Raw genomic sequence first — 27,980 nt, forward strand, 5'->3', positions numbered from 1 at the left:
GCTCTGGACTCTGCACCCTCGGGTGTGTTCGTCCTGCTGCCCCCGGGCTGGTTAGTCCTCCTCTGCCCGTCCATGGAAGGGGCCAGGCCCCCGTCGCCGGGAGATGAGCTGGAGCTCTCTGTGCTCGAGGGGCTGCCGGACGAGCAGACGCCTCTCAATGGAGCCGTCCAGGTGATCCCTTCTTCAGCCGAGGAGCCCTACCCAGCCCAGGTAAGGTCTCCTGGGCGCTGGCGGCGTGATCCGAGCGCGCTCTGAGCCAGGCTGCCGGCCAGGACCCGGGCCTGGCGCTCGCCGTTTCGGGGCGCCAGCCAGCTCTCCGCGCGCACAGACGGCGGGCGCGGGTGCAGGTGCGCGCTGGAAGATTCTGAATGGAGCGGACACCCGGGTGCGCTCCAGACTGAGCCCGCCTGAGCCCCCTCGACCCCTCCGGCCCCCAGGGAACGTGAGGAATCCTGTTTGTGAGGTGTGCCGCTCCCCTCTTGAGAGAGAGAGCCCTCAGAGATAGGAGTGGTTTAAAAAAGTTCTGTAACTTGCAGTTTTTCAAGTAGGGAGAACTAGAGTGATAGATGGGGGCTTATCCTTTTCTTCAGAATCTCTTTGCCTCAGTCTTTCCTGTACTGCCTTGCTACTTCTACCCACCCTCCACCCTATCTTACTTCTCACCCCCCCCCCATCCCTCATGCCTGCTCACCATCCCCCAGACACACACTTGCTGTCTTTTCTGGGTCTGGCCATTTGATTTCTCAGGAAGAGAGAAGGGAGAGGGCAGAAAGCAGCAAGAACGAGAGGGTCTGGGGGGCGACCTTGCCCTGCTCAACTGAAGGGAAATAATTTCAAAGTTCTTGTCCCAAAGAGCTAGCTACGCCTCATCTCAATCTCAGAGGAAGGCCTTGGTGATTGATGTTTAGGCTGAGCTCTTTTCTGATTCAGCCCTAGCAGTGACAGGAGCATTATTTCTTTTCATCAAATGCATGTAAAACAGCAGAGACTTTGAATTCGAGCCATCTGTCTTCTGATTAACCCCTGAGACTGGCTTGAGGTTTGCTGGGTACCTGGAACTCCCTGCATATATATATGCTTCCAACCTGATCTTTCTAGGTCAACTCCCACCCCTTTGGCTGCTCAACTGTTGATTTCAGGGCTAAGCAGGAAATTCAAAAATTGAGAGCATTGCTTTTGCCTCTGCATTGATTCCTGGAAACACTGTAAAGTGTGCCTTTATAGATACCTCTCGGTACCCTGGAGAGTAGTTTAGCACCTTATATTTGAATGAAAGATGAACACCACAGAAGAATGAAAGTTAGAGGAAGATGGTCTGATCCCAGTGCACGAGGTCACAACCGCGGACTTGCTGTATGGATCCTCCAAGGCAGTGTCTAGGAATGCGAATTGGGAATACTTGCCTCATATTAGATAAACCCAGGACACCCCGAAGACTCCATGGTTTAGGACTGAATCCAGAGATCCGAGTTCTGGTGACAGCTTCACTGCTAAAAGGTGGGTCCTGGAGCAAGGCACTGAGGTCTGGGAATGTAGCCTGGGAATGCCTCGTTGAAAACAGTGCGGAGTAGAACATGCCGAACACACATAGGGCATCAGTATTTTGTCATTGTTTAGTACCTGCCCAGGTGAGATTGCTCTTTCATGTTCTGATTACTTCCTCGTTAGTCAGGTGTATACAGATATCCCAGACTTCCTTGTGAATTAGCTTTGTAGGTCATCGAGTAGGAAAGCTGTGGTGAGAAACAGAATGGCGTGAAGGTGAGAGGTTACATTCTAGAAATGCTTGAACAGGAAAAACTTTAAAAAAGAGAAAAAAATCCTCATCTAATGTGTTAATCATCGTCTTTGCTTTTATAGAATAAGTTGAAGTGTATTTTAAATTGAAAAGTCTATAAATGTTGCGTCCTTCAAAGTGTTGGCTAGCACAAGCACAAGATTCAGACTCTTAAGAATTTTATGTGTGGGTCTCCTTAAACTATCTGTAAAGGTTTCCAATTTTGAAATGTAGCTTAAGTCTGTGATTTTTATTAACCACATGTTTTGTACCTATCGTGTGCCAAATACTTCTGATACATAAATGCATTTAATTATCACAACAAATTTAAGAGGAAGGTGTCGGTATTCTGATTTGGCAGATGAGAAAACTGAGTGAAGAGCCTGAGGCTCAGAGGATTTACCAAAATACTCAGCTTCACTCAGTGGTGGCTCTGAAATTTGAACTCAGGCTTTTTAGGTCTCAAACCTATGATGTTTTTGTTGATTTATTTTATATATATATAGATACATATTAAGATGTAATTTACATATATAAGTCGTGGTCATGATTGATATAAACCATATATATATACACATATATAATTTATACTCATTTATGTATAATTGTCTAAGTTATGTATTACTAATTTCTCTTAGTTAGGGAAGTTAAGTGAATATGAGGAGTTGAGCAGCGTATCTGGAATGATGAGGGAGTAGCAGGTGGATGAGTAGAGGGGTGGGGAGTAGGGAAGAATTTTGGGATCATGGGAAGAAGACATCCCATATCCTGGGTCTCTTCCTGCTTGGACGGGCTTAAAGGAAAAGGAAAGAACTTCTTTCTTTTTCTTGATCTGGGTTTGGGGCTTGAGGGAAAGGAATGTAAGCCATTGAACTTCACTTTGCCTGCTGTCATTATAAACACGACAATGTAGTTGGGTCAAAAGTGAAAAAGAAATTAAGGATAATAGAGTGAGACTGGTTTTCTTTTTATGGCTCGTTACATGGGCTCTGACCTCAGTTTCCAAATAGAAGTCCTAGAGGAGTTTTAAGGGATGGCAGCATCATTATAATAATAATAATCCTGTACATTGATAACTTTGAGGCAGGAAAGACTTATATGAACAGGCCAGCTAAAAATTAGCCCATTGCTGCTCGTTGTTCAGAATTTAGGACAAGAATCAACGGTCTGTCTTGTGCTTGGATCAACACGTGGATTAAATTACAATGAAGATTACAAAGTACAGATTTTACTACGTGCTAAGAAATTTTCCCCTGATCTATATAATATCTACTCCTGATTGAGCCAAAGAGAAGAAAAGCTTTTTGTGTTCAAGAGATAGGGGGTCCTGCCATTGTTGTGGGACCTTGTGTTGTGTATTTGGACCCTTATCTGAGGAGGGATGTGAATGTCTGGGGGAATGTTCATCAAAAAGCCACAAAGATTCTTGACCATATGATGCAATCATAGAATGTAAGATGCAGTTTGTAAAAACCTTTGGAAGGCACCCTAAAGTAGAACCTGCCTGTGGCCTCTCCTCATGACCTAGAATTGGCAAGAGAGAATGAAGAAGCCAGTGAAGGAGGCCGTGTGTTTTCATGATCCATGTGCACAGGTAGTGTACATCTACTGTGTCAGAATCTCTCCACCATCAAGGCACAGTGGAATCTCCTGGGGGCACTTCTAAAAAATGCTAATTCCTTGTTGATTCTAATGTGCAGACGGCTGAGAAGCCCTGTACTCTATTGTTGGGTTGGGAGTGATTGACAGACTGTTTTATGATGACTTCAAGTCTGGGAAGATTAATCGTGCAAAGGATAGTGGCCTCTGCCTTAGGGCTGACAACAGGACAGGGAAGGGGGCCATGGTGTAGGGTGACAGCTTAGGGCTGGACAGGAAGAGGCATTTCCTACAGATGAAGGCAGTGTGATTCTGAGCTGAGTTCCCCCAGGAAGTCACAGAGTGGTGATCTTCTCAAACCACTAGGGTCCTAGTTTGTGATCTTTGGGGGACAGTGAATGTGACGGCACAAGAGGCAAAAGAGGTGCATGGACCCTTGTTCTGCAGTCATTTGAGACTCCAGACCATTTCATTTTGTACTCATCTTTATGGTCCCCACTGTCTCTTGTATAAGGACTGAAAATGGCACGTGTGTCGGGAGCTCTGTAAATAGGAAGATATGTTTCTGTCCCCTGAGAAGTTAAAGCTTCCTTGTACTGAGAATTTTTTCCCCTGTGCCTTATTGAGCACCTGGTTTTGGTGACTTTGGAGCAGTTCTCAGTCTTTGGTGGGGGTGAGAGGTGGCTCTGTCCCTGGACTCCAGAAACAAGAGGGTTTCCTCTGTCCAGATATTTCCAGGGCCTTCATTATGCCCCTCACACCTGACCCAAAGAGCCGGTCTAAGATGCACTCAGGGGCTCCATGGTGCGACCTCTACTCTAGACTTTCTCAAAGTACATTCTTAAAATTTTTGGAGCCCTCTATAACCAAGCAACACTCATTTATTAATTGCCTGTTATCTGTATGAGGCCCAAGTGTGGGATATAAGAACAGGGAAGTTTAAGGACCTCCTCTCCCCCTGTGCCGTTTCACTTTGCCTAGGAAGATAAGGCCCATGTCTGTCTCTATTTGAACATGAAACCAGATCAGGCAGTGGGGTGGTAGGGACGCCCCAAACATCAAAGGAGATATTTGACGTGGCTTCTGAAGAGTGAGGAGACTTCAGACCAGAGGTCTCAGCTCTAGTAAAGCAATTGATTCACTTTGGGAGGCTTAAAATGACAAGCCAGGGCCTGCCTCCACCTCCCCTACAGTCTGGTCCCCGAGGTCCAGGGAGGGCCTAGGTCTGTAGAGTTTACCTACCTCCTCAGGTGATTCTGATGTGTGACCGGCCTTGGGAACCTCTCATTGAGAAAGGTTGAACTGTAGTCCTTCCTAATGTGGACAGTTTCCTTTTCTGATGGCCACCACCAGAATCATGATGGGAGAGAAGTGAACTAGGTGTCGATGCAGGAGCGAGCCTTGGGAATTGCCTGTTCCTGCTCTGTGGGACGGGTGCACACGCTGAGTAACAATTGCTCTCATTTCTTGAGTTCCTAATATTTATTTAGCAAGTGCTTCATGTACCTGATCTCTAGTTTTTACAACAGCCCTGTGAGCTAGATTTGTTGTTTATATGCTGTACAGTTGAGGGCTTGGGGGCTGGCGAGTTTCAGTAGCTTGCTGATAGTCACCCTGCTTTTAAGTGGTATTACTGGGATTGGAATCCTGATACAGAAACACACTTTTCCCCCATCATAGTCTGTTGTTTCCCTTGGTCTCCACGTGGGAATTGCCTAACGGCTCAGTGGGAAGTAGGAGAAGAGTCATGGAACCTTTTAGGGGCAGGCAGCCACACTGAGAGTGGAGGCACCCTGTGACAGCCAGGCACGTTCATAACCTGGAGCTGTGCACAGTGACACCGGGAGGCTGTGGACAAGAGGGAGAGTGCTCTGGCTTTGCAGTGACACAGCTGGGGTTAGTCCTGCTAATCTCTCTGAACTGCGTCTTTGAAATGGGCTAATCCTCCCTTGCAGGGCTGTTAGAATGAGGTGCAATGGTGTTAGTGTTCAATAAACCGTGGCGGTTGTAATTACTTGCTCTGACTCCACACTCCGTCTCACTATGCCCACTGCAGCTTATTTCCTGGTGTCTGTCCCGTCCTTCCCTTCATTTCCCTTCCCAGGCCCTGATTACACCAACTTTGGGCCACAGCAGTAGGTTTTTAGGTTTTTCTTGGTGTGTCCATTCTAAACCACACACCATTTTTCTCTTAATCTTCAACTCAGCTCGTGTGTTCTAGGACCTTCAACAGGTTCCCAGTACACACCAGATTAAGCCCAAACTGCTCTGGCAACATTCAAAGCTCTCTCGAATATGCTCCATCCTTGCACTCTCTAATCTTAACTCTCATTACTTCTGAAACTCACATTCCCCTCAGACCGGTCTCTTGGCCAGTTCCATTGTGAGTCAACACCAAGGATGCTCTTTCCTGGGTTTGGAATGCCTTTCTCTGTCCATCCTTCAAAATCTTGCCTATCCTTCCCACCTCAGAGCCCCCTGAGCATTTTCTTGCTAACTTCTTTGTGAGGTTCCGTTCTGCCCCACTGTAAACTTGACTCAGTAGAATGTAGCCTCTTGAAGTCAGGATCCTGCTGCCTTCATTTCTGTATCACTGGCCCATAGTCAGTATTCAGAAATGCTTGTTGAAACCAAATGACTGCCTCACTATCTCCCTCTGTTCTCCAGGCTAACGAGGAAAGCTCTTGGAGCTCCTGTAATAAGAATGTGATTGGAAAGTGCAAACTGTGGATGGTCATCACCTCTATTTTCCTAAGTCTCATTACTGTAGTCATCATAAGCTTATGTCTTATTGGAGGTAAGAGGATTTAAACATGACTAAGTTGTTCCATTTTGAAAACTTGTTTAATGCTTATGATTGACACTGAAATGGAAGGTATACTCATTGTTATTTCATTATTTATAGTATGAATTTAAAACTGGTTTGGGATATGTTGTATGGATGGGAGATATACATGATTCCTGTTTTTTGGTGTTATTTCATTTTTATTTGTTTGTTTTATAAGCTCTGGAAGAAGTATGAACACCATCATTTTACTTTAAACTCTGCCCATTGGATCTTGAAGATTTCTTAACTTTTAATTTACTTAAACACTAATTTATATTTTATTGTATCTCTACACCTGCTTGTTTGAATTTTTTTTCATAATTTTTTTAGTAAAGATAATTATTGTACATCATCTGATATACATGGTATATTATTATAATGATAATATGAATAATGTATTTGAAAGAGTTTTTAAAACTTTGTGGAACATGTATGTGTAAGCTGTCATTATTTTAACTTATTTTAGAAATAACTATTATATTTGTGTTGTGTGTGTGTACAGAAGGAAAACTTACATGGTGCTAAGTATATACGTATCTCATTTTATTTATTTTTTATTATGAATATGAAAATAATACATGTTCAGTTACCTATAAAGCCCATCCATATTAATATTTCATTATATTTTCTTCTAGTCTCTTTCTTACTTGCATTTAAAAAATAACTTGGGATCAGATTTTTTTATCGTCTTGTGACTTACCTTTAGGATTTTAATGTTGTATTGAGATCATTTTGAAAATTTATTAAAAATTATTTGTGAGCATCTTTTTTTTTATATTACGTGATGTAGTCTTCCACACCATTTTAAAGCCTTTTATGTAGTTGCTAATTTTTTATGATTTTCAGTATTATTAAGGTTTTTATGATACATAACTATAGCACCCTCCAGTGGGCAATCATTTCAATTTCAAAATAGGAAAGAAGAAAATTGTTCTTATTTGTGTGTGGGGGTGATGGCGGGGAGGGCTCTTCTGGAGCTGGGATACTCGTGAGGGTGGTCTGGTCTCTGCAAGGATTTGGGTTGAGTCGGGCTCTCCAGAACAAACGCAGTCATAGGATGAGAGCAAGAGTGGGGAGCCCCTGAGTCTCTCCAGAGGGTGTCCTGGGAATTTTCCTTAGGAGGTACATTTGCCCTTCACCTCCTGTTCCTCCTCCTCCCTACCCCTTCATCTCCTGTCTCAAGATTTTATAGTCCCTGAAGGAATAGTAAAACTTTGAAGACAGGTGCCGACCTCCAGTGTGAGTGTCTCAGACAGGCACCATGTTTACTTGGTTACTTAGGGCATTGTTGAGGTGGGATGGATGATTCTTTGAGGCCGTAGGCTGGTTCTGAGGTAGGGAAAAGTTAATGAGAGGTGCTGCGCCTCCTCCATCATGCTGAGGACAATAGCTTTGGTGAGCATGGATAACTTCCTCTTCCCATCAACTCCCACATGTGGATGTTGAAACTGAAGTTGAATCACACAGTCTTGTCTTATCAGAGCCAGTTGGCGCTATCCTGAAAGTCAGCTGATGTGTCTGTTGGCATCTGGGACCTTTAGCAAAGGACGATGTAACAGGTCTAGTTGGTTTAACATTCAGCATTCTAAAGCACAAGACCCAAGAGCTGTCTTCTGTCCTCAAAAAGTCATCCGACTTCTTCAAATCACCAAGAGCAATCTGCAGAGGAAGGGCTTCCATTTCCCTCCACACTTTCTCAGGGGAATATGAGAACTCATAAGAGAATATTCAGGAAAGAACTTTGAACACTTGTGCAAACTTCATTTTCAATTTGCTTATAAAGTTGTGCTTTTAAAATGTTAATGCTGTAAGAGATTTTCAAACTTTTACCTTTTTTTAATCAGGGAAATGTTTTTATTTGACATGGCACCTCAGCCCTCGGGGGTTTGGGCCTGTCGGGAAAGTCATGGTGGGGGGTGCAGTAGGTATAAAGCGGGGGGGTCAGGGCTCCCCTCTGAGACAGTCTCAGCCTCACTCAGAGCAACTCTGTAGGCACTTCTGGGACAACAATCTGCAATAATCGGCCATTGCCTTTTTGCCAAGCCCATTGATGTGAATCCAATATTTGTAGAACTTCTGAGCACTGTGTAGAAAATGCTGCTGTCTGGGAAAAGGCAGTGCCGGGAGAGTCAAGGGCTCTGCGCCTGTGGCTGTTAGATTCATTACGACGTGAGGTTCCTCGGGGACCACACGTGCCATTCGCCTCCTCTTTCCCTTCCTCCCGACTCCTTGCTCTCCTGTCTCAGGGTCTGTAGGCCCCAGACTGAGGCTTGGAGGCGGAGGTGTTAATAACTATGGAGCTGGAGTGGACACAGAAGGGGACGGTAAACAAGTCCCAGGACAGAAAGGGTAACTAGTTGGGGGGCGACAATAGGGTACCCAGGGCCAGGTGCCCTGTGGGAAGGTGTATCTTGTCACTGACATTGTTAAGAACTGCTGTCACTGGGTAATTCAGGCAGACCAACCTGTGATCAGTTTTATTATTGTTAGTTTCTACAGACTGGGCACCCTCACTGCCTGCTCCTGGGGTGGGCTCTCCCCCACCCCTCTCTGCCCCTGGTGTGCCATTGAAGTGATGGCAAAGTCAGGATCCTGGCTCAGCTGAGTCATTGAGCTGGGGCTGCATACTCACTATGGAGGAGAGGCTAGCACTCAGCCAGGCTCACAGCAGACAATGGAATCTTTTTAAAATGGCCAATTTTATGGGCAGAATCCAGGGACTCTTGTTGAGTCTGGAGGTCTGGTTTTGTCCTAGCTTTTTAGGAAAAGGTATTAATGGATTTTCTTCTTCTCGTTAAGGAATTATAAATTCCTTGGTGTGAAGGGTAAAGGAATAAAAGCCTTCCTCTCTCTCTCTCTCAAAGTCATTTTCTTTCTGGCTAATTTGGAGAATAAGTTCAGCATCCTGAAGGTTTCTACTTTCTTTACTAATTTGCCCCAACCAGGGAGGAGAGAGACCCTGAGTAACACCTTACTAATGAAACCCTTCCTTGGTTTACGCAAAATATTTTAAATATTACAAAGATCAAACTGTGACAAGTAGGTGGGTGATTAGAAATATGATTTAAAGGTGATCAGTTTTGACAGTTTAGGGACCCTTATGTGACATCCCCCAGCATTGTGGATTCCCACCTGACCCTTTTGCTCTCTTAACATATAGGCTTTTCCGTGAGTAGGGATGCTGTGGAACTGAGATGTAAGTGGGGACTTCCTAAGTGATACTGTATTGTATGGATTTGTTTTGCCTTTGAGTTGAGAATAAGAGCTATGTCTTATGACATCACATGGTCCTGGCAGACAAGCAGGTTGCACAGGGCAATGCTCCCGGGTGTAGGATGACTCATGGGAAAGTCCTGGGCGGAAAGCGTGAACAAGCTACAAGCTACCAAGGTCCTTGAGGGCAGGAAGTTAATAACAAATCTGTAGGCCCAGTACCTTCACACATCTGTACATTTTCACCTGTTCCTCTTTCCCTCAAGTCTCATATGTTTCTCCACCTTCCCAAGACTGACCCCTTCACCTGTGTTCTCCACAGAACCCTCTCCAGCTTCGTCTGACCCGTGGACCTTCAGATAGCTCCATTTCTCTCTAAGTATCCTCAGGCTCTGCTCAACTTGGGTCTCTTCAAATGTGCTGGCATCCTCTCTCCTTCAAAACAGTCTTCCGTCAGAATCTTGCTCCTTCATTTAGATATTTTTTCTCTCTTCTTTTACTGGCAGATTTCTAGAAAGAGAGGCCTGCATTTGGAGCTTACCTCCTGCTCCCTCCTAAACCATTGGTCCCAAATTATTATTCCCAAGGTCACCAGCAATTGCTTGATCATGCAACCCAATGGCCTTTCTCTGTGCCCTGCCCTATTTGCAGGCTTCAGCTCTGTTAACTCTGTTGTGCTTTTCTGGGTCTACAGAACCCCTGGACTTGAGGTCTCTCGCTATTTCGGTCTTTGGCCTTCTCATTGTGGAGCATGAGGCTTGTCTTCAGCCTTCTTATTTTTCATGTTCTTCATTCTTTCCCTTGAGAAGCTCATTTACTCCCAAGGCAGCAGCCATCCTCTCTAGGAGGTGACTCCTAGGTCTCCTTCCACACATTTTTCCTGAGTTTTGGTCATACTCTGCTGTAGAGCTCTTCCTGGAAATAACTCATCTTCTCAATCATTATCTTTGTGAAACTATGATTTGTGTGTATCCCTTCCCCAGTTAGCTCACCTGTTATAGTGCCACGGGGAATCATGAGACCAGGTTAATTGCAGCTTTGCCACCATCCAATTGTGTAACTTTAGGCAAATTCTTCAACCTCTTGGCCTCAGTTTCCACATTTGTAAAATATAAATGATTTCTGAGTCCGAGTTGGTAAATGTACCCTGACTCTACTACTTGTTAGCTCAATTGACCTGAACAAATTCTGTATTTTCTCTAAGCCTCAATGTCTTCATTTTAAAAGGAAAACATTAATATTGAACTCATAGGGTTGATTTGAGGATTACATGAGATAATATCTATAAGTGTATAGCAGAGTTTCAATGCATAATGCTTAATACAGTAGCTATTAGTCTTCCTGTTACCCAGGCTTCATATTTTGGAATATTTTTGATTTCTTCTCTCCCATATCTAGGTAATGACCAAGTCTCATCCATTATTCCTTGTAGTGTCTTGATAGCAACTTTCACCGTTTATCACAGGGCACCATGCTGGATACTTTATACATGTTGGTTCTCATCTTCATTATCACCTACAATATAGGCGTAGATATTTCTGTTGAGGAAACAGCTTCAGAGATTTAAGTGATTTTCTCAGGTCACATAGCTAATAAATATTAGCCAAAGTTCGACCTAAGTCTGGCTCCCTTTAAAGCCAGCTCTGTTTCCACTGTCCTGGGCTTTCTCCTTCTCACCTTCCTTCCTGTTCCCGCTGCTGTTGGTCAAAATCTATCTCTCTCAATCTCGTGTGCAGTGGCCTCTGGGCCTCCAGTCTCTCCTGGTTCCGTTTCAGCCCATCGACCACCAGCAGATTCACCTCCACCTCCTTCCCAGGAGACATTTAACAGCCCTCCATTACCTCCTGAAGACGTCTGACATTTAAGGCCTCCCTCTCCAGCCTCATTTCTTATATTCCAGCCAAAGAACAGTTTTTGTGTACCTCCAATGTACCTTGTATGTACTGTGATTTTTTTAAACACATTTTTTCTACGTGGAAAAGGCTGCCCAGATGAAGTCTCATTAGTGACATAAAAACTTCTGACTGGGTAAGCCAGTTGTTGTTATTTTAACAAATACAACTATTTAGCCAGATCTTGGTACAGATTCGTTATTTTGGCGATACGAGTTAAGAATATGTCATTAGAGCTAGTATTGGAGACCTCTTTTCAAACTTAGCTTCTCTTCTCAGGGCCCTTGAGTTCAGCAGTTATGTGAATCCTGTATCCATGCTCTGGTATCCTCTACTCCTTTCCAAGGCACTGATATCTACTCTGGAAATAAACATGGTGGGTGTAGAAGTCAAAGATATATTCATTGCAGCATCATTGCAGTGGAAAGCTCCAAACACTGAAAGTGGGATTTCAGAAAATGGGGGAGCCAATTATGAACATAGTTATGCAGCCACTAAAATAATCTTTGCAAGCAATTTCAAACACGTGGGGCATGGCTTCTGATATGTTAACAACAAACAACAACAAAAGAACCAAGACAAATAAGCACTGACAGCAACAAACAACAAAAAGTAGGGTACAAATTACCTACCTATTAAGACCTCAAAGATATTATATAAAATGTGGGGGGAAAAAACCTTTTGATTAAAGGGTTATTAGTATTTTTTTTCTTGCTTTGCTACAGTTTCCTGTACTTTGCAAGTTTTCTGCTCTGAGGGCATAATTTTTATTGTCAGACAAAATAATGTAATGACTTACAAGAAATAAGGATGCAGGGATAATTTGCTCTGTTTGGGGTCCCCAGGATCACCCCTGGACTCAGTGATTTGCTAGGAGGACTCACAGGATGTAGCATATAGTCGTAGAGATGACTAGGATTTATTACAGCCAAAGGATATACAGCAAAATCTGGAGGAAACCAGGCACAAATTTCAGGACACACTTAATTCCTCCAGCAATGAGTTGTTACATCACGTGTGAAATGTTGTCTACCAGAAATCTCCTTAGAAACTAAGTGCCCAGGACTTTTATTGGGATTGGTCACATAGGCAGTCTCTGCCTGGCACATACTAAAATCCCAGACTCAGAGAAGGAAAGGAGATGTTCAGTGTAAGCCACAATGTTTGTACAAACAGTTGAAGCACAAGGAGCCACTCTTATCAGGGAATGGGGGTGACCCTCTGGAAATCCAAGTTCCCAGAGGTCAGCCTGGGGCCAGCCTTCAGCAGGCCTTTCTAAATTGGCAGTGTCAGGCCTGCTCTGTAACTCTTTCCTGCACATTCCCAAGCTCCTAATGCCTCACCTTTCCAGACTTTCTCAGGGAATAAGTATCAGGATTCTTACTCTTTTACACCTGCCCTTCCATCATAAACCCTGAATTTATTCCACTATGGCCTTTCAAAGTCCAGTAAAAGAGGCTGATTATGTTATGTTTGAAGCATGGGATTCGAGAGAAAAGTCTACAGCAACATGAGCACCTGGTTCTGTCCACCCACGCCTTTCTCAGGGCCAGAGAGGTGGTCTCTGCGTGGGCCCAGCGTTGAGGCTGGCGTGGAGCCAGGGGAGCGGAGTTAGTACCGAGAGTGCCAGCTCCTAGCACCTGGCTCCTGACTTTGTGTGTTCTTCCTTGAGCTCTAACTGCTTACACATCAATTAGCTCACAGTTGTTAGAACACACGTAGCCACACGGACCTCTGACCCAAGAATGTAAGTCCCGTGTGCCCTGGGGCTCTGGGTGCAGTTTGGTCTCCCTTCCTCCAACAGCATGTCGACATTCCTCTCCTGTGGGGCACACTCTAGAGTGATGGCTTCAAGCCTGTCCCCCGTCCTCCTGGGGACATTTCAAGATGTGGGCTCACATGCTCGTTTCTCGTCCCCGCTCTGTGCTGATCGATGATGACACTTCCGCCTCACGTGCACAGAACTGAAGGTGATTCAGTCAAGTCACTTGCTCCCACTCCCTGCTCCCCATCACCCACTGTTCACCACCCAGACTATCTCCCAGCACTTGCCTTGATACCTGTGTACATACCTAAGCTGCAGGTTCAGTTTAACAAAGAAATTCATGTTCTTCCCACGCCCTCCTGCCAGCCCTCCCCCCCGCCATTGTATTCAGTGGAATCTGAGACCTCTTATGACGTAAAACAATCAAAATTTTTATCACAATGGAGGCAAGCCCAGGTCTTTATTTGGTCTTACCTAGAGAAGAAAGCGTTTCTGCTTATCCTTGCTTACTGTGTCCAGGCTTTAACCTTGATAAATGCTTACTTTTTTTTTTTAAAGTGTAGCAGCCAATGGAATAAATGTTTATTGTTTTATGTGTGCATTTACTTTACTTTTGCTTTCTATTTTCCCCCTCATTCTCTGTAGTAACTTACGTCGATGAAGATGAAAATGAAATACTTGAATTATCATCAAATAAAACATTCTTGGTCATGCTAAAGATTCCAGAGGACTGTATTACTGAAGAGGAATTGCCTCATTTGCTCACGAAAAGGGTAATGATACCTTACACCTTGTTTACTGAGTTCTTAACATTGGAATATGAATTCTGCCAGGACAGTTGGCATAGGGCAATGGAGTAAGTAGCTTCAAGCTTGGATTCTGTGTGGATTTTGGCAGAAACGGATGCTTAGAAATGTGTTTTCTGTAGTGGAAAGCCAGAGGGAAGAGCCCTGGCCTCCAGCTGCCTGATTCCTGGAGGACAGTGTTCTGTTCCCTCTCTCTGGTCTTCTATTTGATTCACCCTGTAGCTTCATTGAGGGTCTAGGATGTGCTAGATAACGTGCTGGGTGCCAAGGCCACAAAGTCTGTGCCCTCAATGGAGGCTCACTGTCCAAGCAGAGGAAGCAATTAAACAGATAGTTATAAACCTGTGTGATATGTTCCGTCATTGAGATGCATACAGTGTGTTTTACAGCCACAGAGGAGGGGCATCGAAACAATCTGAGATGCAGATGGAGGCTTGGAGGGTCTGCTTGAGGAGGTGATACTCAGGATAAGTCTTGAAATCTAAGGTAGGAGTGTTCTAGATAAAAGAGCAGAGAACAGTAGGGGATCTGCTCGCAGTGTGTGGCCTCAGCACGCCGTGTGGTGGGAACTTGTGGAGGTGAGGCTGAACGGGAAGGGAGGGGTCAGATCAGGAAGGTTTCCCTGTTCTTTGGTAAGGCACCGAAAGGTTTTAATATGCAGGTTGACAGAGTCAGCTTTTCATTTTAGCCTTTCTGTGTGATGGTGGAAAAATACTGGAGGCAGAGTGCTTAGTTAGAGGGTATTATAGTAGCCCAGGTGAGGGGGCCTTGGACTGGGGCAGCATCAAGGGGAATAAGGAAGAGTCAAGAGATTTAAGATGTCTTCTCCCTCAACAGGACTTCATGGCTGGGTGGATGTAGGGGTGAGGGAGAGCGTGACTCCAGGCTCCTGGTTGGGTGGCCTCGTGGGTGGGTGGTGACATCATTCATGGGGTGGGAAATGCAGGAGAATGTTCTCTGTGCAATGTAAGGGCTCTGTAGCCAGACCGTGAGGGTTGGTTGCGGCAGTCCTGATCATCCTGTCCAAGACAGGGTGGTTCACAGGCAGAAGAGTTTTGATAAGAAAATCTGAGCAAGACCAGCCTGCCGTCCATTCTACTCTTCTCTGCAGCTGATAGGTTGAAGGGGGTGAGTCCTCTTTATTTGGCTTCCATTTGATTCTCCAAAAGCTCCTAAAGGAGATGATTCCATCTAGGTCACCCCCGGGTCAGTTTCTGGGTCCCTAAGTGCATGACGTTTCTGGCTCCTTTGATCACAGGAGTTTGTTCTCTGGGATGATTATTCCAGGCTCTATTCCTCCTTCTTTTCCTTGTTTATATTTTATCTGCAATTCCCTTTTCCTCCTTTCTTTCTACCTGCTTCCAGAGCAAGTGGCTGAGTGAAAAGCCTCTGGCTACCTCTCTCGGTTGCTTTTTCAGTTGAGGGGTTTGCATTTGCCGAGCAGAAATGAAATGAGTCAGCATCCACGTGGGTGAGCTGTTACAGACTGGACTCTCCATGTCCAAGGGAGACAGGTGTTAATCATTCACCTCCAGCCTTAGCTCTTGCACAGAGCCGAAGAGGGGCAGATCCCACAGGTGTGTTTAGCTCGTCACTGTGCAGTGGCGAAGGAACAGGGACTGGCCGTGACTCCTGGGGCCTCTTCAAGCTGGTTGCTTCTCTGAGAAGTGGAAAGCACCACGCTTGCCCTGCATACCTCACAGGTGCATATGAGATACATATAAAGTACTTTGTAAAACATTATTTTAAAAGAATTATCTGATTTAGAGATGACGAAAGTAAGACACAGGGAAGTGAAAAGACTCTTGCCCTCTGGCTTCTCAACCAAATGTGTTCAGGAACAAATATGAGGAACTTAGAGCTATTACTGTCTTATTGTCAGGTCAAGAACCCCTTTCTTGCACCTAGGCCAGTTTCCAGAAGTTTCTGGGTATGGAAGGTAAATGGGAGTGGATATGGGACACTGCCCTCTCTTACTTTCTTGTTTGGTTTTTCTGAACAGTGTCCTAGTCCCTCTCATATCTCACTGCAGAGTTTTCTTCTGCTAGGGTTGGAGCCGTTGAGCCAGGTGGTGCAATACCTCAGCCCACCTGCTTGAGTGGGAGCTCACGAGGGCCCCTCTGATAATGCAGGGAAGCTGGCCCTCTCACTCTGGAAGCTGCTTTCTAATTCGTACTGTGCTCGACTCTGGGAATCAGCCTGGGATCATAGCTCAGTTTGTACCCAACCTCATAGGCACAGTGGGGAGACACCAGAGCAGGGGTGAGGAGCCCCACCTATTTTACTTTTTTGGGTTTAAAGTAGATAGTGTGATTAACAGCCCGCAAATATGTAAATATGTCCTAATTACAGCAGGGGACCATGCCACCAAAAAGAATCTTAGAGTGGACACTAAAAGTGATCTTGTATACCACTCCATCTCTTAACTTAAAATTTTAACTTGAAATTTTTTTTGAGAGCGTACTTTGTGCAAAACACAGTGCTAGGCCCTAAGGATTAAGAGGAAAAAAGGGAGGGAGGGAACAGAAGGTTGGAAGGAAGGACAGAGATAATCCCTTCCATAAGAAGCTCTATGGAAGAGAGAAACATTATTATTATTATTTTCTGTGCTTGGAGAAAAGATCCCATCTATAGCCTCCTCCTCCTCCTCCTCTTCCCTGTCGTTCTGAGCAGCGCTGTGAAGGCCTTTCCTACTTCCTGAATTTTCCAAACGACTGTTGGCATATTGGCAACATTCTTTTCTCTAGGGCTCAAAAAAAACTGTAAGACGACTCAGTTTTTTCCCCAAAGTTCTTATCACTTTATGCTTCTTTCCTCCTTGATATTCAGAAGGAAGCACTTTCCTTCCTGGCTTCGTCCTCACTGGGTAGTGGGGGAAAATGTGAAGAGGCTGGGCTGCAGTGTCTGTAACACCTCAGATTGAACGCCGTTCCAGCTGAGTGACCTTGGGCGGGTTTCCTAGCCTTTCTGAATGCCTTTTTCTTTATCAGTAAAAAGGAGAGAGAGAGTAACGCCTCTGATGTCAGGTTCCTGTAAAGATCTCAGCAATAATGACAAGATTCGAGGAGTACAAACTGTAGGTGCTCTCGTCCTCTGGGCTCTACCTTTGAGAGGCTGAGTTGTGACCACGTGCATTAAGTGGGAGTGTGTTGTGGAAATGCAGCCTCCTTGAGATTCCATTTGGAATTGGGTGGGAGACACGGTGGGCAGAGCTCCCCTTGGGGCACTGCTGTTTTGGGTGTGTGCCGCTGCTTGCTTCTGGGTAGAGTAATGGGGCACTGAGCCGCAGTGGGTGCAGCTGGGCACACTGGTCTCAGCACAAGGGTGCCTTTGGATACGGTGAGGTTTCCAGAACAACGTCAGGGCTGAGGCTTCAGGCTGGGCAGGAGTGGGTCTGGCTGGGCTCTCAGAGGCCTGGCCATGGGCTTGCTCCAGCCCCAGACCTGTGTCCATGCTGGGGAGTAACCAGATCCCAGCGCAGTCCTCCTGCTTTATGCTAGAACCTATCTGCTAAAGAACAAGGCGTTTAACCTGCAAATGTAAATTTAAAAGAAACGCAACATAAATATGTTCAGCCGTGTGTTCTTTAGTACCGCTTGGTTAGGATTCACATCTCTGAAACGTGATGAAAAGACTAATCAAAGTCTGGGAGAAGACATTTGTAACGTAAAACCAACAGCTAGTATCCAGAATATAACACCAATCACTTCAGGTAGGTAAGAAAAAGACAACCCAAGAGAAAGACAGGAAACCAAAAGGCAATCCAAAGGTGAGAAATCCTAAAGAGTTAATAAGCATATGAAACGATACTCAACCTCACTAGTAAGCAAGACAATGCAAATTAAAACAACGTAAAACACAGTTCTACCCCTCAGATTGGCAAAAATCTAAAAATCTGGTAACTCTAAGTGCTGGCAAGGCTGTGGGAAATAGACCACGTATACATTGCTGGGAGGAGAGTAAAATGGAGAGCAATTAGGCAAGATTTAGTTAAGTTGGAGATGCACCTACTCTTGGACCCAGCAAGTCCATTGCTTGGTGTATGCCCGAGGGAAACTCTTACATGCACAAGAAGAGAGGCGCAGAGATCATCAAGGATGATAACTTCAGCATAGTTTGTAATAGGAAAAAACTGGAGGCGACACACATGACCATCAGTAGGGGAATGGATAAGTCGGTGCAATCACTGAACGAAATCTATGCAGGAGTCCGGAGTTAGGCTGAATGACCTCAGTCTAGATGGACCATTATAGGTAAATCTCAAACGAGATTCTGAGTGAAAAAAAGCAAGTCTTAGTAGATTATGTAGAATATAGTACCTTTTATTTGAATAAAAACACAAATTAAATTATGTATTGTTATGATTATACAAGGAAGTATTACATTTATAGAAACACGCATGAGAAGGATACCAGCCAACTTCAGGACAATGGTTAGTACCAAGGGAGGGGGAGGAAAAACGGAATAGTGTCTAGGAGTGGCTTTAGCTTTGCTTTGTTTCTTAAAGGGCTGAACTCAACATGGTAAAATGTGAAGACATGAAACCTAGGTAGTGGGAAGACAAGTGTCATTATTTTCTATGATTGCAACATTTCATGCATAAAAGAAGGACTCCATGTCTTTGCAATTGTCGACCAGCCCCACTTGGACTCACCATCCAGGGGAAAGTGCTATTCCTGTGGCTTAGCACGGCTATTTCTCTTGACAGTGAAGCCTAGAGAACAGAGGGAAGCCCTTGTCCAGTGGCGTGCAGGCCTTGTTCTGCAGTCTTCCCAGCCGCTGGGTGTTCTCTCCTTCCTGTGATCCTTGGGGTCTGTGTGGGCTCGGGCTGCTGACACTCTCACCATTAAGGCCACAAGGTGTCAGTGCTACATATAGGAGATGTTGAAAATCCTAGCCTGATCACTTGATCCTTATAAATGAGGTTCTTTACTGAGTGTGACTTGAGTTTTGGTTGGTGGAAGGCCCACTCCTTCTTATTTCTTGATCCAGAGCCTCTGGATAAGTTAATTCCCAGCTGGAGTGGGATCTCCTTTGTAGGAGCAGTTCTGCTTTGTCAGGGGATATGCAATACGATCTGGCAGTAATATGTGTGTTGGTTTTATTTGTTCTTGTTTATTTCAGCTCACAGACGTGTACAGTTCATCCCCATCTCTGAGTCGTTATTTTACTTCGGTGGAAATAGTTGACTGCAGGTAAGAATGTGGAGGATTCTGTGTTGGCCTGTTTCTCTGGAAAGTGACACCTGTCACCATTCACCTAGAAGGACTCCATGAGTCTCAAAGCTTGAAGGGAACCAATGACAGATAGTGTCACAGATAGTGAATCATAGTGTCGGCACTGGGAAGGTCTTTGGAGACCAACTAGCTCCACTCTTATTATTTTACAAAAGAGAGACATGAAGCCCAGATTAATTATATGACTCAGCCAGTTCCCAGGGAAGAGAGGAAAGGCCAGCGCCACGTACAACAGTCCTGTTTAATAGTGGATCCCAAATAAGCTAAGGGTAGAAATAGAAATAGATCTCAGATAGTGGTGTGATATAAATAATATAGTCCATGTATTGGCTTGTGCTTTTGAAGAATGCAAGTAATACAGGAGTCCATGCTCTTTGAATAATATTACAAATATAAAGATATCTACTGCAGGGAAAGTCTACCTTCTGCCCCCACCCCCTGCCCACTACACCTGGACACTGCGTGTGCCAATCAATTCCAGACACAGAGTGAATTCCACTTCCTTCTACAAAATGAACAACCATCATACAGTTTGGTGTGATTTCTTCTATACAAGTATTTACCATATATACTTTATATACTATATACGTATAGCATATGTACACACATATATATTTTTCTTTTTGCATTTCCTCCTAATCTTTAATGTTTTTGTGTATGTCTATAGACACTTAGATAAAAGGGTGTGTGTGTGTAGAGGAGTTATTTGATTATCCTTTTGTATCATTAGGACAAAATTTGCATGGCAAAGCTTTATTATCCACTGTTCCAAGAATTCCTGGAATGTGACCATCAAAGGCAATATTACATCAAGGTTCCCCTCTCAAACCGTACATTTCCCAAACCATGATATGAATAGACCTGGGAGGGGAAGCATGTAGAGCAGGTGGTAGCACAACGGGGCAGGGGCACAATGGACCTGAAGTCTGACAATGCGTATGGTGGCAGGTTGCTTTGGCAACAACTCTAGTCCTTCTTCTTTATGGATCTCCAATGTGCGTGTTACTTTATGGTGACACCTTTGACATTGCTCATTTTAATTATAAACCACTGGTATTAAAATGCCAGTGAAATTTAAATGGAGAAGTTCATAATCAGACTCAACACATTTTCCTCCATGCACTGGCCCCAACTTGCAGCCCAAGGATTGAGACAGAGTTGAGAGAGGAAAGGTGCTCAGAGCCCAAAGGGTCTTTCCAAGAATCCAGCCCCATATTATGGGTCTAGAGGGGGTGGGATTGCATAATGGGTTGGGGTAGACATTGGGATACACCCATCAGAAAACTGAGTAAAACATGGCTAGAAACCCGAAGACTTAACGTTAGAGAATCTGTTTTTAAAAGTTGTTTGAAAGAAAAACCCAAGGATTTGTTGCTGCACATGGGCAGGAGACAGCCAAATCCCTGGCAGATGCGTTTGCGTCTATAGAGGGATCCTGACGTCAGTCCTGGACCGGCCCAACAGGAGCCTGGGAAAATGCCCATTGGTTCATCAGTTGCTGGACCCACTCTAATGGTGGGCAGTTGGGGCAAAGCCCACAGGGTTCTCTGCTGCCCTGAAAATCCCTCTCCTCCCCTCCAGATTCAGCCTTATGTGAATTCATCCAGTGACCTGACTTGGTGGGACGAGGATGGGCTAGCCAGGCTGGGTCAGGCAGCACAGTCCTCTTATTCAGCCTCCGGCCTGGTCTTCTGAAAGTCAGCCTCTCGTCCTTTCCATAAGTCAACCCTAGTCCATAGGGTTGGACATAGGAGTACAGGGTGGCTATTTGTCAAGATGTTGCCATCATTGCTGATAATTAGAAGGTGGAGCACAGGCAAAAAGTAATGTCACTTGCAAACCAGAGTAGCTGGCCTAGGGTTTGAAAGTGCATTTTTCAGCCTGCCTGTAGTGGCATCCTTGAAACTGTGAGTTTCTCCAGAGTGCTGACAGTATATTATTCATTTGAACCACAAGGTTTGGCACACTCCTTGGCTGTGGTCGAGTTTATACACTGAATTGTCAGCCACATCAATGTAAGAGTATTGGCCTATGTGACTTCTGGCCACAAGAAGGAGCTCTTTGCCTGTCCTTAGCAGGAACAGAGTTCTGATTCAGGCTCCTGGACTGGCGTGTCTATAAAACTTGTCCCAGGCTGAGAGTCTCAGATGTGGCCACCTCTTCATTCTTTTATTGCTAGCTCTTAATCTAGACCTTCTTGAACCAAAGTAATAGGATAACTGTGAAAAAGCTAAATGTTGAGGTAGCATTTAACAAGCGGTATAAGCTACTAATTAGCTGAGGTTAGCCCTATGATTATTTTTATTTTGGAAATTGGAGAAATATGTTCTAGGAAGATGAGAACTCCCTTTCTTTAGGTCTCTTTCCTGAGAGTTGCAAAGCTGGGAGCCTCGGGAGTGGAAATGGAGCAGAAAAAGTTTCTCACTTTGGGGACAAACTGGGGAGGCATGATATGCTGTACACAGGCAGCCTGCAGGAGTTCAGCAGTTCTGCACTCGGCCAATGGCAGGGAGCTTTGGACCCCGCCTTAAACATTTTGTAGGTTAAATAATGAACTGGCTAAACCAAATAGCTCTGACACCAGCTTGTGGGGGCAGGGAGAGGGTACAGTGTGAGAACATGGAGAAGGGAATACATGAAGACAACCAGCTTGCCTGGCCTGCCTTAGGGGTAAAAGGCCGATGTTGGGGGAGATGGTGTGCCAGCCCTCGGATCGTCCTTGACAACAGCTGGGTCATGTCTCTCCCTTCGGTGGCCTCTCCCAGTGGACTCCGGGGGATGGGTTTTAGGTGGAAGGAGGAGGTTAGGCTCTCCTGGACTTTCATGATGGACCTGTGGAAGAGGGTTCTTCTAGGACAGTACACGCTTTGCTATTTTGCGTTTAGAAGAACATGCAGAGCAAAAAAATATTATTGCTAAAATCAGTTTCCTGAGTTGCAGTGTGATTCTGTTGTTATGTTTGCTGTCTCTGTTGGGTTTGACTTTCAGCCGTGAAAATGCCACGATAACCTACCACCTGCAGTTTGGGGTTCCATCGGAAGATGACGGTTTCATGAAGTATATGATGTGCGAGGAGCTGCTGCGGGGCGTTTTGCTGCAGGATTTCCACGATCAGCACGTGTCTGGTTGTGAGACTCTGGGGCTCGATCCAGCGTCCCTCTGGTTCTACGGTAAGTCAAGCAAGTCAAGAAGACAGAGTTGTGACGGGAACCGGTGAGCCAGGCTGGGGACGGGGGCTCGGGGCGACTTCTGTGTGGGTGATGCTCGCTGCTCTGTGGAGGTTACACCGTCCCCACCTTCCGTGAGCCGACGGAGGAGTTGGGAGAAAAATCATGAAAAACATAATTAAGCCATAAAGATAAAGAGAGCTCAAAGTTTCCTCCTTGTAGTTCACCCACATGCGAAGCCCCGTATCCCTCTTCACAGTATCATTAGTAACTTTCCCAAAAACACTGGTTTCACAAGAGAAGAAAGTGTTGAAGAATTTGAAATAAACGAGGTAGCTAAATCATTGAAAGATTGTCTCAATATGGGGAACCTATCTCTTTTTCTGTTGAAGGCCCCTGAGCCCGTTAAGAAATTAATAGAGTGGCATAAAAAGACAAATTAGTCTCTTTCCTTAGAAAATTATAATTTTACTCATCTACTTTTAAAACTAAGCACAGAATGAGGAAATTGAAGGCAGCATAGAAGGCAGGATCTGAGAACTTTTAACTTTGCACAAAACCTGGAAAAAGGAAGAAGAGAAGGTGAAATGACCCCAAGCCTTTGCAGTGTCCCTCCGTTGCATCTGCACTGAAGCTGTGGCCTTTACCTCCATCTCCTCGCATTTCCCCTTTGATTCCTCTGTTGGAGATGCATTGGCTCCTGTTAGCCCTTAGTGCCAACCATCTTGGATATTTTCTTTTCTCATCCACAATCCATCAGATACATTTTCTGCACATTGATAGTAGTAAATACTAGTTGGATGAATGAAAAAGGCAAATTAGAAGGAGATGTGGTTGGCAACAGGCACAGTGCCAGTAGCCTCGAATGGGAAACGTGGAACAGATTATAAAGCTTGCGTGTCACTAGGTAGCAGGAGAAGGGGCAATCACGATGATACTTATTTCTTGATGACGGGAGGTGAAGGTAGACTCATCTTGGCCTAAGAGGGCAGAGAGTTATATAAAGCACTTCTTAAAGCTTCCTTTTTCTCAGATAAATAAAAAAGTGACATTCAGAGGCCAAATTTTAGCTCATTGGGAAAGTCTCATAGATGAATAGTTTCCTCAGAGAGCATCTGAATAAATAAAGTGTGTCTGTGGGCCAGGCAGGCGGCATCCATGTGTGGAGTGACGAGGTTATGCCCCCTCTACAGGAATTTTAAAAAAAAAGAAAAGAAAGAAAAAAAGAAGGAAAGGAAAGGAAGGAAGGAAGGAGGGGGAAGGGGAAAGGGAAGGGGAAGAGAAGGGAAAGGAAGAGGGGAAGGAGGGAGGGAGGGAAGGAAGCAAGAAAGAAAGGGAGGGAGGGAGGAAGGAAGGAAGGAAGGAGAAAGGAAGGAAGGGAGGGAGGAAGGAAGAACCCCTTTGACCTCCTCCTGGGTGAAGAGGTGAGGGAAGGGAGGTCCACCCTGCTGAGATGCGTGAGGCAGCTGCTGTGTTGGGACTGAGCCCCTCTGTGATACTGTGGTTACCAGCTCTTTCCAAATGGAGGCAAGGGAGGTAGAGGAGGAAAAGATTTAAGAGGATCAGGAGGTTGGGAGGGCCGTACAGAGTACAGGAAGCGTAGGTTGCTTGTGAGGCCTGAGGAGAGTGGGGAAGACCTTGAGCTCAGCCAAACAGCATTGGAGACATTTCCTCAGGGCCAGGCTCTGCAGTAGGTCCCGGGACGCAGCCGTGAGCTAAACGGTGTCTGCTCCTCAGGAGCCTGTACTATCTCTCAGACATTTCCGCCCGGGGGAGGGGGGGTTTCTATGACCCCACATCCACTTTCCAGAGCATGTGTGCAGTATTTGAGCCATTTGGTATTTTCAGGAGTGTGAGTATGAGCCCCGTCTCAGATGGAAGGGTAGGCAGTGACCTTGTGGGCAGTGAGGAAGGAAGAAGAGAGACACGGAGGAGGAGGCGGGCCATGGGAGGGCACACTCAGAGGCAAACGCCGTAGAAAGGGAGGAGATGGATGTGGCGGGGTTAGGCAGAGGGCCCTGGGAGGGATGGAGTGAGACCCAGTGGATCCTCAGGCCAGTTTCCCATGTTCACATGCACTGCAGGTCTGGAGGGTTCCCCCACCCCGCTGTGATGAGCTGGGAAACTAGTTTCCCCCAGAGACAATGTTCAATTCTTCAAAGAGCTAAGATTCTCAACATTGTTTGGTTTGTATGCCCCTTAGAGAATTTGAAGATAATCATGTACTTTCTTTCCACAAAAAAATGCATATGCTCCTCCTCCTACACAAAATTTTGCAATTTCCGGGATTCTGAGGATTCCCTGAGGCTAGTCTGGTTCCTTTGGGGTTCATATGTGTGTACTTTAGAGCCAGAACTTGAAATTAGATTGTAATTTGGATTCCTGAGCTATTTTGTGTTTGTGTATTTCTCGTTCTTTAATTTGGAAAGACAGCTACTATTTGACCTAGCTGCAGGCATATTTCGATGCCCTATAAAAAGAAAAACATTCCTTAATATTATAATCATAAGGAAATTTTTTTACTTTTATTTTTTCTTCCAGTTTTATTGAAATATAATTGACATATAACACTGTGTAAATTTAAGGTGTACAGCAAAATGACTTGACACACATACATTGTGAAATGATTACCACAGTAAGTTTAGTTAACATCCATTACCTTATATAGTTAACGCGTTTTTTTCCCCGTGATGAGAACTTTTAGGATCTACTGTTTTAGCAATTTTCAAATGTACCGTACCGCCTTAACTATAGTCATCGTGCTGTACATTACGTCCCCAGGACTTATAACTGGAAGTCTGTACCTTTTGACTACCTTCATCCAATTCCTCCATCCCCCACCCCCCACCTCTGACAACCACAAATTTATCTCTTTTTCTATGAGTTTGATTTTTTTTTTTAGATTCCACGTATAAGTGAGATCATACAGTATTTGTCTTCCTCTGTCTGACTTATTTCGCTTAGCATAATGCCCTCAAGGTTAAGGGAATTTTTTTAATGGATCACATCCTTCCCCCAGCCCATCCCTGTATCTTTGCGCTTCTTCACTTCGTGGCTGGATGGGGCCCGAGGGGAAGGTGGGGGTCTGTTTTACAACTGTAAAAGAGCAGCCTGAGTTATTCTGGACATGCCTTAGTTATTTTGTACTGTTTTCTCACATGCGAAGGAGTCAGCTGGTAGACCGAGTGAGGAACAAAGGCAAAAACTGGATTTCTGTAAGCAAGAAGAGGAAACAGCTCCAGGCAGTGAGAATAGTGAACCTTGTTTGCACATTTTTGCGGTCAGTTGTTGAGCTGGTTGCTGACAGAGGCCAGTGTGTGCCTTCAGTCCTTGAAAGAACTGCCTGGGGAACCGAGGACAATGATTTCGGTTTTGTTTATACATTCTCCGGGAAATGTGGCGAGTTTAGCCAAAGAGCACTAGTTCTCAATGGGGGGACAGTTTTGCCCAACCCCGCCAGGGGTATTTGGCAAAGTCTGGAGACGTTTTTAGTTGTCACAGCTGGGAGTGGATGTGGGACGCTGGCATCTAGTGGATATAGGCCAGGAATTCTTCTAAACATCCTACAATGCACAAGACAGCTCCCTGCAACAGGGAATGTCCCAAACATCAACCATGAGAACCCTGCTGTGGAGCCTATAGGCTCTCCGTGTAATGTCCCCAGGTCCTTGCACGGTCACCTCCCCCTCAGTCAGGCCAGGTCCGCACCATTTCCCTTGTCACAATTCTCACGATATATTGCGCATGTTTTAAGAAACTGAAAATTGAGAGGTATTCTTACGGTTAGATCATGAAAAAGGACTGAATGTTAAAATGCCCTCAGCATCCAAAAGTCCTCATGGAAGTGTTATTTATTCATGAATTATACCAAAACAAATGAGCAAACAATGTTATTTGCCTTTTGCAAAGTATTCAGAGTTGTGTTTGTGTCTGTGTGTGTCTTGACTGAAGAATAAACTTCTTCTGTTAGGAATTTACAAACATTCCAGTTTTACATAAGCGTTTATATTAAAACCCAAAGAAATAAAATAAAAAACTAAATGTTTAAAATAAGCATGATTTTAAAAAATTAATGACTTTTATTTGTCTGTGTTTTTCTTTTCAGAATGGAGTGGTGGAGGTTGGTCTGTGTCTGAAAGCAGTGCTCCACTGAATTTTGAGATGCAGAGTATTCATTCTGTTTTATGGAAAAGATCCGGTGAATTAACGTAGGATTCGCAATGACCAGAGGGGTGGAGATGGTCCTGTTTCTGCAGTTAACAGCGCCCGAGCGAGCGCGGGCCCCATCCTGACAAAGGCAGGAAGCCAGATGGGGCAGGGGGACGTGACGGGCTGGGTGGGCGGACCTTGCAGTGTGAGGTCACTGCTGTTCTGGAAGCACTAGCTGCCTCCACCGACAGGTGGACACTTGCTCTTTAGGGCGAGGGTGGCCTTGCGCGCAGGCTCCTAACCTGTCCGGGTGGAGAGAGGAGAACAAGGAGAGGCAGGCAGCTCGGTGAGGAAAATTGAGCCAATTGCTCGCTGAAACCCCCACAGCCCTCCCTCCATTGTATTCATCTGCCTCTGAGCAAGGCTGTGAGGACAAGGAAGGCACTTTCACGACCTAAGCAGCCTAGTGCTGTGTCTACTCCCTTGACCTGTAGGTGTCGCAGCAACCAGCCTTTGCACATCGTCCAACGTTACTGTATCATATATAGCTGCAGAAATGAGATGTGTGTTTGTTTAATTATTTTGCATTTTCTTATCATTCCTGTGACTCCTGAACTCACACCTCTTCTGGAAACCTGGGTCCCTGTGAGTTCTCAATACGCTGTCATCATTTTCGAGAGTTTCCCCGTTTATATTTTCACTAACTTCGGTCAGTGAGTCCCGGAGACTGCTTCCCATCCGCTGTCGATTTTACACCTCGAGTTTTTATCGTCCAGAGTTACTAGCCTTCCTGTGGGACTCAGAGTCTTCAGAAGTTGATTGTGTATCTGTTCGAAGGTGACTGTGCAACAGGAAGCACCACTCTCTGAAATAAACTGTTGGATGCTTAACGCCACTTCATTTGCAAAGCGCGGGGAATATTAGCGACTGTATTGGTTGTCTATGGATATAGAATTGCCTGTCATGAGGGAGATGAATATTTGTTTTATTGGGAAAATTGTTTTGCTGGAAATTTTCCAGGAGAAACAGTTTTGTGGTCCTTTTCTGAGAGATCCTTGGCCCCAATATCTCAGTTGAATTGGCCTCGGGTGGAAGTCAGTGTGAGGGGCGCTGTGTATGAGGATGCAGCCGAGTGTGTGTCTCAGGCTAGGTTTGCCTTGAGCACTTTATGACCCAGAACTCTGGATAATGTGAATTTCCTTTCTTATTTAACTAAAAGATGCATTTACTGTAACTCAGTGTCTCATTTTAAAGATAGTTCCTCAAACTAGCGAAATAGGTGAATTTCCCTTCTTCCTCTTTAATTTTACATGTCAAACGTAAACTTTAGTGTGTTTGTACTTTTGATAAAATAATGAACTTCCATGGAGAAGGATTTAAAAATATTTACAATAAATTATTTTTGCATCTGCATTGTCACATTCACTTTTGCTTCATAGGTGTTGACTCTCCAGGGTCATGATTTGGGCTGGTATTTTCTTGCAATAAATAGAGTTAGAAGTGATCTTTTCGTTTCCCTCAGAGCAACTTCCTGTTCTGAGTGAGTAA

The 27,980-nt window shown here is 44.9% G+C and overlaps 1 protein-coding gene across 1 annotated transcript; it reads left to right on the forward strand.

Moving 5' to 3' along the window:
* C15H3orf52 (chromosome 15 C3orf52 homolog) lies at positions 1-27,980 on the forward strand. Its single transcript, XM_058555775.1, has 6 exons — positions 1-210; positions 6,044-6,173; positions 13,719-13,846; positions 19,004-19,074; positions 22,105-22,286; positions 26,389-27,980. The coding sequence occupies exons 1-6, from the start codon at positions 73-75 to the stop codon at positions 26,493-26,495; spliced, it is 756 nt and encodes a 251-aa protein (XP_058411758.1). The 5' UTR covers positions 1-72; the 3' UTR covers positions 26,496-27,980.

This window comes from Diceros bicornis, chromosome 15, assembly GCF_020826845.1.
Source record: "Diceros bicornis minor isolate mBicDic1 chromosome 15, mDicBic1.mat.cur, whole genome shotgun sequence".
Taxonomy (NCBI): Eukaryota; Metazoa; Chordata; class Mammalia; order Perissodactyla; family Rhinocerotidae; genus Diceros; species Diceros bicornis.